Raw genomic sequence first — 14,165 nt, forward strand, 5'->3', positions numbered from 1 at the left:
ATAGGAGGAAATGAAAAAAGTTGAAAGATGTGTTTGTGGCGGCGGGGAGGGGACGTGTGTGGGTGGCTGGGTGGATGCTGCTGGAAGTAAGTGTATAGGAGAGCGTGTGTGTGATTCGCTGAACGATATAGAATTTATCGATGTAGAGAGAGAGAGAGAGAGAGAGAGAGAGAGAGAGAGAGAGAGAGAGAGAGAGAGAGAGAGAGAGAGAGAGAGAGAGAGAGAAATATTTTCTTAGAATAACGCATATACCATTGCCTGAATTCTTGGTTTCTTTTCTCTTCATTCATCATGTTCATGTATGAGAAAAAGGAGAAAAAGACGAATGATAAAGAACGTTCCTGCCTTGGCGTCTTACATTCGGTTCTCCGTCCGCTGTGGCGAGGCTCCGAGCTCCCTGAAAGAAGCTTGAAACAAAGCTTTAAAAAAAAATTCAAGATCTAAAGCTATTTTTCTCCAGTCTCCCGAAGTTTCATAACATTCGGTCCAGATTTCTATTGCAGCCTAATCATGAAATCGCGTTTTCTTTCCACCGAAGTCAAGCTAAAAATAGTGTTTTTATTAAATCCACCCACATATAGTTTTTGAAGAGGGAAGTTTTTTATACGATGGTGAAACTTTCCCGTCAGACACACTGAAAGAGACTCAGAGCGTGAAAGGGAAGTTGTCGGGGTGTAGAGGTCGGCGTCCTGCACGCGTCTGTTCCGCCAGAAGGCTGACTGAAATAATAAGGAGAGATGGTAAGGAAGATATTTCCATTCTGACTGGCGCTACTGGACGTGAAAGGAAGCGGTAGTGGCCGAGTTTCTGTAAGGCTGGCGTTCTTGACAGAGATTTAATTCTCAGCGAGGACGGTACGAGAGAACCCATGAAAATATGTATATGAAACACATGAAACACAGAGAAGAGAGAAAATTGACCACTATAGTTCCAGTTCCAGCGGTTATCATATGAACAAAATCATGCATCAAAAGTGTGACGGACATAATGTGTGCCAGATGTGTGCTTACCTTATGTATCCATCTAATTTTCTTGTCAAAGAGGACCAACCTTTCAAGGGAATGAGCAAACCTCCTCTGCTCCACACACGCAGAGGAAGGACACGTTCTCATCTCACACCGCCATCACCTTTGTTCCCACCCCATCCTCCTCCATTCTCTCCTTCCTTCCCTCTCAGCCCCCACCATCACTATTCTGTCCCTCCCCTTCCGTCCTCCATCCCTCCCCAAACCCTTCTTCCTTCACCAGCATCCGCCCCGAAACCAATTCTATTATCCGGGGAAGTCTCCACTCTCAGTTGATCTCATTACCAAAACAATTATATCAAGACTGTGTCGATGCTACCCAGGTGGTCTACTAGAGGCATTCCTTCCCTCCCACGAGACACCTTCCACTAGGACAGGAGTAGGCGCCCGGCTCTCTCCTTAATACTGAGTAAATGATAGACATACTCGGCCGACTAAGTAAGATTGAAGTGCACACAATGGTACATGTTCCTCTAAACACACACACACACACACACACACACACACACACACACACACACACACACACACACACACACACACACACACACACACACACACACACACACACACACACACACACACACACACACACACACACACACACACACACACACACAAACAAACAAACAAACAACAAAGCTTAATACACACCCAGGCACGCTGAAGGAGCAGAAAGGCCTCTCCCCTAAAAGGAATAATCTCTTATATGCACAGTCCACTGCACACGCACTGGACCTTTGATACGGCACTCTGGAATTTTTCCCAGACTTCCACTCGCCATTAATTAGAGAACTTTTGTCTCGCTGCTCTTTAGGTGATGACTATTGCTTGTGCGAGAAGCCATCTGGAAGGTGCGGTGAGGCTCGGGTTCTCGGGTTCTTTTGTTTCTGTTAAGCCAGAGCGAAAACATAAGCTTCGTGCATAGGAGACGGAAAGAAGAAAGGAGCAAGGTATTCGGAGAGAGGAGGAGGATGCAGGAATAAAGGAAGGAAGACTAGGATATTGGGAGATAGAGAAGAGAGGGAAGGACGAGGTGGTGACTGGTCTGAGGAGGGTGAATTAATGTGGGGAGATGATGGTGGTGAGAGGAATGAAGGGAAGGTGAATAAGATGAGTCATCGCTGGATCAATAGAACACCATATTCTCTCCTCGAATGCTGTTTCGAGTTCACGAAATTTACCACAACACTTACGGGTCTGTTTTCCTCATTCAGTAATTAACGTAAATCAGAATGCTTTGGGAAATTACCGTAAAACGTACAATTGCATAGCGAAGTACGTAGCCTGAACAATGTCTTGGAAAATTAGGTGGAAACAAAAGGCTGGTGGCGCCACATCGCAATTCACTGCGTCACAGCAATAAATACAACGCATCGAGATTCCTGAGCAACTCCACCCTCTTGATGTCCGCGCCTCTTTTGTGATCACCTTTATGTCGTGGCAGGGGTTCGAGACACGTGTTCAGCTGCTGCGGTGAAAAGACGGCTGCTGCAGCGGCGGCAGTGACGATGGCTGCAACGGTAGTGGCGGCAGGAGGTAGTGGGAGAAGGGGAGGGAAGTGGTGTGTGTGTGTGTGTGTGTGTGTGTGCTGGGTCCTGCCTGCCTTTGGTGTCGAGTCTGTTGTTGTTTTTGTCAATCATGATAATGAATCTGCAGGGGATAAAGGCTCCATGCACAGCCGTGGCGCAGGAAATTCTGCAAACCTTTTATTTTTTTATCAGTGTGAGGTGGAAAAACATTGTGGTTACTTGTTGTGTCGAATTGTTGAGGTTTAGGGAGGAATAATTTAGCATATAGGAAGCGTGGTGCTGATTGATGGGGGAAATAGCTCTTGATTAATTTCGAAGTTAATTGGAATATCGGTAAAGGTAAGAAAAAAGTTACCGGCATTCATTGATGAAAAACTCTACAGGAACGGTTTATCGTGCTTCATCAAAAGATTGTCATAATTATCGCACTGCTAATTATAAACTGGTTTTCATTTTTTTGAAGATTTATGGAATCGCTTGGTCAGATTTCAGCGATTGCCTTTTAAAGCTTCAAAATAAAAAAATAAAACATCATTGTACATCTTTTTTTTTCGATCCGTGAATGATTGCCAGCATGAACTTCATATTTTAGGATGAATATTAAATTTTGTGATATAGGAAGGGACACACACACACACACACACACACACACACACACACACACACACACACACACACACACACACACACACACACACACACACACACACTCACATCGATTCCGACATTTTCAATAGTCGTCGCTTCGGAAGGGATAATTAATTAACCTTTGTACATGTTAAGCCCAAACAGCAAAATCTCATTAAGGTTGACAAGCTGGTATTATGCCTATCACAGTAGGATTTTCAGAATCATAATCTTTTCATCTCTCCTCAGGCATCCTTCACTTTCACCACGTACTCTCCATCCTTCCCTTGCACCTCCTTGAATCACTTGTCTGATGTCTATTTTTCCTCTCTACAGTGGCACCGGCAGCCGTGGAGCTGCTCGGGAGAGGCCGCGAGGGCGTGCTCGAGGTAAGCGAAGGGGAAGAGGTCACGCTGGAGTGCCGAGTGGAGGACGCCAAGCCTGTCGCCGACGTCGTGTGGTTCAAGAACGACCAGGAGATCCACCTGGGTGAGTTGAGGGAAAGGTTTGGCTGTCCTGACGGGCACATGAATCGATGGCGTGAATTATTGAGTGAGTGTCTTTCTCTTTTCTGTTCAACGAAATTTACCTTTGTAACCTGTATTCCATTCATTTGTATTGTGTACGCAGCCTCTTCTCTCCCTCTCTCTTTTATACGTCATTCCTTGTGTTATCTTTCTTTTCATAAAATTACTATACAGAACTTCACCTTTTCTCAACATTCCTTTCCCACCAGTCACTCTATTCCCCTTGTCCTGACTCTATCTCTGGCATCCGTCCATCCCTCATTCCTGCGTCCATCAGTATCTGTAGTGGTGTGAGAGGCTGCCACTGTGAGCTTCCGACCCCCGCGGCGTGAAGGTGTCAAAGGGAGGCTGGAGGGAGGTCCCGGCTTTGTGAGAGGAACTGTTGGGGACAGCATCACAGGGGGCGTGGGAGTGTCTGAGGACAGAATAGAGGATGTGGCTTGTGAGACTGACGACGACACTGAATGCCCTTGTAGATGTGTGTGTGTGTGTGTGTGTGTGTGTGTGTGTGTGTGTGTGTGTGTGTGTGTGTGTGTGTGTGTGTGTGTGTGTACGTAAGCACGTGTGGCTTCAGATTTGTAGCTTTAAACAAATATTAGGGCAGTTGTGAGAAAATAATATAATCAAAGCTTAATTAAGCGATGTAAGTGATTAAGTGCACTGCATATGTTGCTTTGTTCAAGGTCAAATTTATGAACGTAACAGCTCTTACGTAACTTCATTACAAAAATATTACGTAATGGATGGTATCATTTCATTGTCAATTTATTACGGTAGAGTTCTCACGGTCATTCACTGCAGTATACCTTTACATGCAATATGTAATTAATGTTCCTTTAACTAGAACATTCATCAGAAATAAAGTAAAAAAAAAATGGAAAAACAAGTGGTGTATGGAAGATGTGATGCGGAAAATTAGTGATCTTCCCACGTACTTCATAGTTCTTTACTCAGCAAGTCTTGTGTGTAACTGAACACGCGGACACGTGCCGAAATCTGCTAGAATTCTGCGTATTGGCAATGTTGATTAAATTAAAGGAACTGAAATTTGTCAATGATCCATATTGTTAGAGAGAGAGAGAGAGAGAGAGAGAGAGAGAGAGAGAGAGAGAGAGAGAGAGAGAGAGAGAGAGAGAGACGAATTATCCTGTAGCATTCCAGTACTCTATCCGAGCGGCAACGTGATGCTTTTTCATAATCTACATAACCGTGAACTCTGAGGCTGAGAATTTTTCAGAAGTAGCAAAAAAAAAAAGAAAAGAGAAAAGAATCCGCTATTGCGCTGTAATTTCAGAAATTCGGTATTAATTTGCAGCAGGAGATTATTGTGCGCACCGAGAACACTGCTATTCCTCATCTTAAATTCTTGTAACACCGCCTCCGCAAGCGTTGTGCAAATTCCTCCTCGTCTTTTGTTTGCGTCCTTGCTCAGCGGTGCGCCATTGTGCATGTTTGTGGCAGTCCAGGGCTGAAGTTTGACTTTCTTCTCTTGTGTTGCTATCTTGCCATTCTTCTCGTCGATTTTCTTCGGAATTCTCTTATGCTTTTATATAAGATCATGTAATGGTAATAGTAGTAGTAGTAACAGTAGTAGTAGTAGTAGTAGTAGTAGTAGTAGTAGTAGTAGTAGTAGTAGTAGTAGTAGTCATTGTTGTTGTTTGTTGTTGTTTCTGTAGCAACAGCATCAGCAGCAGAAAGAGTAGTAGTAGTAGTAGTAGTAGTAGTAGTAGTAGTAGTTGTTGTTGTTGTTGTTGTTGTTGCTATTGTAGTAGTAGTAGTAGTAGTAGTAGTAATAATATAGTAACAGTAGTAGTAGTAGTAGTAGTAGTAGTAGTAGTAGTAGTAGTAGTAGTTGTTGTTGTAGTAATTGTACTAGTCGTAGTAGCAGCAGCAGTAGCAGTAGCAAAAGCAGCAGCAGCACTGACTGGAAATCCTCTTGTTGAACCACGCCTGTAACATATATGGAATATATCATGCACAAAAAAAAAAGGTTTCAGGCTATCTGCCTTTTATATCAGCGGTTTCAGGTCTATATATATATATATATATATATATATATATATATATATATATATATATATATATATATATATATATATATATATATATATATATATATATATATATATATATATATATATATATATATATATATATATATATATATATATATATATATATATATATATATATATATACACACACACACACACACACACACACACACACACACACACACACACACACACACACACATCTTCATTTATTATTGGCATATGAAGTATCTTTTGTAAATAACTTTTAGTGTTTTGGTGTCCAGTGCCACTGTCTACTAAATGTTTATGTTTTGAAAATCGAAATATTTAACAAAGCATTTTTCAGCAAAATTCAAAATTCTTTATTATATATAACTTTAAAAAACCGGGCCGCGGTGTCAGCGAATTGTTATGCAGTGGTAAAACACGTAAATGAAGTACCGTAGTTGGTCTGGACTCATTCCTGTGCCTCCGCTGAGTGACACACGCCGCGGTGTTAATATGTTACCGGGAGGAAAGTTGGTTGACTGCTTTGGTGGTGTTCCGTTTTCAACCCTATTTCTGTATTTTTCGTAATATTACTTTTTTTCCAGTTCACCTAGTTTTAAGATTTCTTCCAACCATTTCACCGCCGATCCTGTTATTCTTCAAGTAATAATGCTTATTATTTCGGCCGCAAATTGAAACATAATTATGCTTTAAATTATCAATCATAAGTTATGAAGAGAAAATTATTACTGTACTCGTATATGCAAATGAAAAGGAACGCATAGATTATTATTGAGAGTAAGTCAAATAATTTGTTCTGTGATTCGTGAGATGGACAGCCAAGTTAAACAGAAAAATGATCTCAGATATTTGATTTCCACTAGTCAATTGTTCAGTACTCTAATTAATGCAAAGGGAACAATAGCAACCCGTTGGAAGAACCCCACCAACAATAGTTTCATGTACACACAGTACACATGAATTTGAGCTCAAAACATATCTCTTACTTTTATACACGCGAATGGGTTAAAACTAGAATTTCACAATTTACGCCGCACTGCTGCTTTCACTGTGACTTTGTGTTAAAAATTACTCTAGGAGACATACATAGTTTCCTCATGATGAAGAGTTGATACTACTGCCAGGGATGTAACATTTGTGTGACCCAGTACTGTCACCACAACCTTCAAAATGTACCTCACCAGCACACCAGGCAGAAACACGTTCCCGGATAGACGACAGTGTGAGGGGCAGACATTACGTCTACATATTTGCTTAATTCATCCATAGAGGGCGAGGTCTGGCGCTAGGAATAATGTTTCATAACCGTGTTTACCTCATGAAAATTAGATTTGTGTTTTTGGGGATGCGAAGAATGCATAATGGAGGTGCAGCGAGCCGTTCCGTCCTGCCGCTGGCCTCCGGGTTCTCCACTGGGTTTTTGTGAGTGTTCCAGGTACCTCGGTGGTCCCTAATGACTCCGCTGCCAGCCACTCCCTGGTACTTTCCGCTCATTTTCCAGAGTTTCTTGATATCTCCTGTGCACCTTTAATCCTTTTTTCATGCCCACTACAGAGGTCGTGTTTCTGTCCCTTACGTCGGTTAAGGACTCAAGTCTTGTCTCTCACACCGTCGTTTCTTCTCTTGTAAATATTTGCCTTCAATATATGTTTTTTTGTTGTTTTTATTTATTTATTTATTATTTCTTTTTATGTATTTTGATGTGGTAGTTGTAATTTCTCTCCCTTGGGGCTTAAATTGTATTGTTCTCTTAATATCCATCCGGACTTTTTAGAATTTTTGTTTTCATGTGTATTCCCTGTTTCTTTTTAATCCAGTCCTGAATTGAAATTCATCTTCCCATCATCTCGTTTCTCTTCTCCTTCCCTCCTGCAAAATATTTTCCCCTTTATGTAATCTTCTTCTGTTAAGAGTTTTCAGACACGAAGGATTCTTGCATCAATTTCCATTCGGTATTTTCCTTTCTGAAGAGAAGTACTTTATTTATAGTTCTTTCTCTCTTCTCCTCCTCCTCCTCCTCCTCCTCCTCCTCCTCCTCCTCCTCTTCACTCAAGGTGTCTTGCTAACACAATAGGCTCTGGTCGCAGGTGGGGAGAACATTCATCATCGTGCGTGCGCCACATTCATCGCCGGATCTGCGCTCATTATCTCTATAAATGAAGCCAAGGTGTTGAGGGAGAAGCCAAGGACGATGGTGCTGAGAGCGAATAATGGAAGAAATCATGTGCCTGGAGGAGAGACTAGGATGGAACTCTATGGCTTGAGCAGAATTTGTTCCCATCATTATTGAAGCGAGCAAGCGTTTAGGAATATCATATTCTCCTACAGCGTTAAAATAGTATCCTTTGGTAACATTGCACTTTCCTAACAGAAGAGCTAAATATGGCTTCATGTGGGTCGAGATGAAGAGGTGAAGGAATACTGCTGCTGGTTGGTTTGTTACATTTCCACAGGTAGTCTTTACGTTAGAAAGGCTCAGGCCAAGAGAAACAAAGAAATGAAACACACACACACACACACACACACACACACACACATACACACACACACACACACACACACGAGTTTAGAGATGAAACACATATACATTATGGCGTTTATTCATGCCCTACCTCGGCCATGAATCTTAAGTGACGTATCTCGGGAGACGGTAAGCAACTTGGCGGGTGTGGTGACGCCCTAAGAGCTCGGGAACCAGCGCCACGGGGCAAGGTCTCAAGATTACTCTCTCTCTGAGGCATTCGTTCCCAAGATTCAAGAAATAGAGTTATCACGTGACATTTATCTCGCCGTCCCATCACAGGTGTCCACCTCTCCCTCGTCCGTGTCCCCTACTGTCCCATACGTCTTGTCCTCAGCGCGTCCCTCACCATTTTCTTTGCATTTCATACACAAGTATATTTCAGGAGTTACCGCCGCGTTTTTCCTCGCTTTCATGGATCGCAAATATTTGTTACATTTTCAGCTCATACTCGTATTTATTTTCTATTCTTTTTACATTTTTTCCGCTAGTTTCTTCCCGGTTTTAACGTTATTTATTTTTTCCGCTCACATATGTAATAAATTTTCTGTCATGATTTATGGCAGGAACCTTCCTCTGACTTGTCATACATTCTGTCTGCTTAGTCTGATATTATTCCTGTCGTTGGCCACTCGTAATTATATGGAAATGTATACATCATATTCAAAAGCCGCCTTTAGTATATACGTACGCAAATGAACACACACACACACACACACACACACACACACACACACACACACACACACACACACACACACACACACACACACCACTCTCAACATCATCATCATCATCATCATCATCAGTATCAGTGGGTATTTTATTGTAACGATATCTCAACTTACCAAATACATCAAATGAGTGATATGATCCAGGAAAATTCAATGGGATGTTGAAACTTCCCTACAGCAGCACGACGCTAAACCTTCCCGCAGACTCCCGAGGGAAGCAGGTATATTTTTTGAAGCAGAGGACACCCTGGAGGCCACTCGATAGTTCTTTCCTTGGGTGCGCCTTGATCTGGCCAATATCTGAAGGCAAACAAAAAAGCGCCCTGCGTCTCGCCGTTGGAGGTCTTGGAAATCGATGTTGCGTGCCATAAAACGATTAAGCAAACTAGATATGCAAACTAGACTATGCTCCCTCCTCAAGTGCCTGATATTGCCCGTGTGCTGGAAAGGTCTCAGGTGGCGACCTTACCTCTCTTCGCTTACTCCTGAACCCTCGTCTCCAGGGAGCTGAAGAGTTGATTATCGAACGAGGGGTTAGGGTAGTCACAAAGCAGAACGTATCCGTTGAGCCAGGAAGGAATGTGTTTCCTATAAATAAAGTTGTTGCAGAAGAGTTACTAGGGCAAAGTTAGTGAAGAATTATGGTTGGATGTTTGCCGTGTTTCCTTTTCCTCCCAGCCATGCTTGCCCTCCATATTCAACTCGTTTGTCTCTGTTCATGTTAATAATTTGCGTCACTTTATATATGTGTCAGCGTGTGCATTGTTATATCCGTCATATTTCCTCAACAGTTCCCTCGCCCACTTTCTTCTTTTTATCTGAGTGTCAATAAATAATTATGACTTTGCCCCGAGAATATTCACCTCCCTCTCGTTTATTTTTAGTGTCATTTTGCTCCACCTAAAGAAGGTTGAAGAAGGGAGAATACGAACTGCCTTCATTCGTCAAAAGAAATAGATTGTAAAAGTCTCACGTATCGTTTACTGAAGCGTCAATATTTGCTCTTAAATTACTTGTATCCTTTAAGCGATCTAATGCTTGTCTTACACGTTAAATGTGCTGCTTTTACATAGTTTTTAATCGCATGAGCGCCCTGAGACACCGCCATCATTTCGATAAACGTTGGGCAACAATAAAATTTAGTGAACAAGTACTTTATGCAAGGATACTTCACTAGTACACACACACACACACACACACACACACACACACACACACACACACACACACACACACACACATTACTTTTACCTTTTAATCGTACAAATCTTTAAATGATACGCTACCTTTAAGGGTCATAATATTTATTTGCTGGATCCATATAAGCCTCCTCAGCCTCATAAAATTACAGGGAATCCTCTTATTTCCTCCGTATGACAGTAATCAAAGGAAAGCTCCACTATCTCATCAGCCACGAATATCACCAGAAAAATATAACCACTGAAAAATCAGACTCAGTTAAAAACTTTAAAATTCTGACCTGGAAATATACTATAAAGATGGAGAAACCACAAATATTTTCTCCAAATACTGCATCGAATCTGTTGCCTCAAAGAAAAAAAAAATATATATATAAATAATAGAAAAACATTCATAATATTGAGGTAATATTTTTCTTATTTATGAAGTGTACCTTTCCTGTGCCTTAGCAGCAACGCACCTGAACCGCCGCAGGATGGAGCTCCGAGGTAAATAAGGAGTAATACTGCCACTTAAGAACTTCCCCAATGTGTTATATATGCGTGGCGGATTTTTGGAGCGGCAGACCCAAACCCTCGCATGATCAGGAGCTCGGTGCGGGTCTGGGTCTGTCCTCGGCGTGGAAAACCTCCATCGTCTCCGGATTTATGAGGAACGTGGGAGGACGGAGTGGGTCGGACGGTCCTCTTGCGCGCTGATAAATTGGACGCATATTTTTCGGTAGCGATGATTTTTACCAAGGAGAGCACCTTGAATGTGCTTCGATGCCTGCATGTTTTTCCTATGTATTCGTACTTGTGTGTGTGTGTGTGTGTGTGTGTGTGTGTGTGTGTGTGAGAGAGAGAGAGAAAGAGAGAGAGAGAGAGAGAGAGAGAGAGAGAGAGAGAGAGAGAGAGAGAGAGAGAGAGAGAGAGAGAGAGAGAGAGAGAGAGAGTGTGTGTTCTATCCCCTCTACGTAGTAATAGCGTTAATGTAATGTATACTGAATGCATATTAAACATTTTTTTGAATTATCTACTAATTTATGAAGTGTAAATATTGTTATTACCTAACTAGATAGTAATATATCTTATGAATATGCTGATAAAACATCTGAAATTATGCCAGCAGCTACAAGCCATTATCCTGAACACCACATTTCTTTTTACGAACTCCTTAAACCACCATTCGATGACTAGTGTGTAAGTTTAATAGCTATGTGATGGTTTAAGACGCACTGATTTTATTATAGCCTCATCTCAGGACAGTGCCTCTCTCACCCCTCAGACTCTCGGGTCGACATCACGGAGGAGTCCTCGAAGCACCGGCGCCACAACATGATCTCGAAGGTCACGCTACGGCTCACCCCGCAGGACGACGGCTCCCACTACAGCTGTCGCGCCGACCACCCCGCTCTCAACACTCCTATGAGGGCCTCCGTCAAGATCTCAGTCCAGTGTAAGTAACCTTTGCTGCCTCGTTGACGTCTTTTGATATTGGTCTCTTGGTCTTAGCTTAGAGGGGATGTGAAGTGGATAAAAAGTGGCTGTTTCTTTAAGGACTTGTGTCGAAATATCAGTGCAGCTACAGCAGTACGTGGCCTCTCCTCATTTCCACATCACTAGAGATATAATTTAAAGACTTGTAACGTTTTAGGCCTTTAAGGGGATGCAAAGTGGCTAAAAATATAGCTGCTGTTTCCGTGAACTGGATTTTCTCTCAACTCGACGTAGCAAAAGTCTTGTGGATGTGAGGCGGTGCCATCCTGGTCGTCTTCTGAGTTACTGTTACTGAATATATTATTCTTTTCAATATTTTGCTGCCAGCACAGACAGCCTCCGTGTCTAAAGTTTCCTGGGCTGCCGGGCGGCGTGTAGGCGAGCAGGTCAAACACTGAGGGAGGAATAACAGAAGAGGTGCGGCAATAATTCACCGCCATAACTCAAGAGAGATCCAACCCGCTGTGCCCTTGTCAGAAATTCATCACTGTGGAGGGAATTTACATTTTATTTACTGAGGACCTAAGCGACTAAATCCTCGCGTACTGCCTGCTGCACACCGTGCGCTCCCTCACTCCCACGCACGCGCAAGTTTGCACACACACACACACACACACACACACACACACACACACACACACACACACACACACACACACACACACACACACACAACCAGCAGCAAGTATATACACACACACACACACACACACACACACACACACACACACACACACACACACAGCCAGCAGCAAGTATACAAACATGCCTCAAGCCGCTTCAATACTTGACCTAACATGACGTAACATCGGCAGCAGGCCTCGGATGGTGTGATTTATCCCCGTTCACGTCTCTCGCAGGACAAGAAAGAAGCATTTTATGTTTCACTACACCTTGTTTTGTGTGTAACTTGCGACACTTGCTACGTCCTGGGGACCATAAATTGTGCCTGGCGTGTTCCCAAACATAAATTTTTACCATGTTTAATGCATTTTTTTTTTACTCTCTCTCTCTCTCTCTCTCTCTCTCTCTCTCTCTCTCTCTCTCTCTCTCTCTCTCTCTCTCTCTCTCTCTCTCTCTCTCTCTCTGTCAGTCTATCTATCTATCTCTGTCTACAATTTGTGTTTTATGCACGTCTTGGAGGGATGTCAAAGTGTCTGTGGAATTGTAGATAGGAAAAACATTAATATTTCACACGTTTCAATTTTCTCTTTTTTATTACAGATATAGATAGACGATAGAGAGATCGATAGATATAGATAAACTGATGCCTTTTGTTCTTGTAGTTGTTATTCTCCTCACCTGAAGGAACCAACATTTTATCTTGTGGCGCAGATCCCCCTGGGCCTCCAGTCATCACCGGTTACACGACGGGCGAGGCCATCAGGGCGGGAAAGGAGCGCACCCTCACCTGCCGATCAAGAGGCGGGAACCCACTGGGGCGCGTGGTGTGGTACAGGAACAACGAGAACATCGACAGCACAGACAGGGCGGAAGGAGGAGAGAGTGTCAACGAATACAAGTTCATCGTGGACGCGGCTGACAACGGGGCCGTGTTTACCTGTGAGGTCCGGAACAAGCTGACCGACAAGCCTCTCCTCTCCTCGGTTAAGCTCAACGTCCAGTGTGAGTATTTGGTTTACGTATATTCTCTCTCTCTCTCTCTCCTCTCTCTCTCTCATCTCTCTCTCTCTCCTCTCTCTCTCTCTCATCTCTCTCTCTCTCTCTCTCTCTTCTCTCTCTCTCTCTCTCTCTGCTTTGCTTGTTACACTCAGGTTTTCTTTCTTTTATGAACAGCTTAATTGTGTTTATTTCCTGGTTGTGAGCGGATGATCTCTGTCTCTTCAAACAGATTATCTCTCAGTGCTTTCATAATGAACACTGGATACATATATACATACTCAGACCAAGTGTGTGTGTGTGTGTGTGTATGAGTGCGCGCATCCGTGTATCAGGGCGCGCAGTGAAGCACAAACACTCAAGAGACCCCAAAGGATTTAACTCACAGGCCAAAGTTTCTGGCTCAACTTTCACCCCCTGGGCGATCCTTATCTCACCCGTGAACTCTCCTGAACAACAACTAACCTCTCTTCTAATGGCTTTAGCCTTAGACTTTGGCAGTTTATGTTATTTTTCACTCTTATATCTCGCTTGCCTCTCCTGTATCCTTTCCATCCTTGATTTCTCGTTCGCTTCCCACTTCTCAGTATTAACTATCGTCTCATTCGTCTTTCCTCCTCTTCTGTTGAGCGTCTTTCATCCTTGTTGCCTTTCATCAAACGGACTCGACACAAAGGGTCCAGCCGTGAGTTCTCGGGTTCTTATCGCGGCTGGAAATTAGAGGGAGCAAATTCAGAGGTGCGTGACGCGAGTAAGCGGGCGTGGATAGTAAGTAGGAGATTGTTAAGGCTAAATAAACTTAGTGTCAGCCTTGGCTTATTGAAAAGTGAGGTGGTAAAGAAAAAAGCATGGAACG

The 14,165-nt window shown here is 42.9% G+C and overlaps 1 protein-coding gene across 9 annotated transcripts in view; it reads left to right on the plus strand.

Moving 5' to 3' along the window:
- Window positions 1-14,165, plus strand: part of LOC135112560 (nephrin-like) — a 216,705-nt gene that overhangs the window by 123,953 nt on the left and 78,587 nt on the right. For all 9 annotated transcript variants that reach the window (XM_064027015.1, XM_064027014.1, XM_064027011.1 and 6 more), the window contains exons 4-6: window positions 3,521-3,673; window positions 11,478-11,648; window positions 13,025-13,315. In XM_064027015.1, coding sequence (XP_063883085.1) covers window positions 3,521-3,673; window positions 11,478-11,648; window positions 13,025-13,315 — 615 coding nt within the window. The remainder of the gene's footprint in view (window positions 1-3,520; window positions 3,674-11,477; window positions 11,649-13,024; window positions 13,316-14,165) is intronic.

This window comes from Scylla paramamosain, chromosome 24 (genome assembly GCF_035594125.1).
Source record: "Scylla paramamosain isolate STU-SP2022 chromosome 24, ASM3559412v1, whole genome shotgun sequence".
Classification (NCBI taxonomy): domain Eukaryota; kingdom Metazoa; phylum Arthropoda; class Malacostraca; order Decapoda; family Portunidae; genus Scylla; species Scylla paramamosain.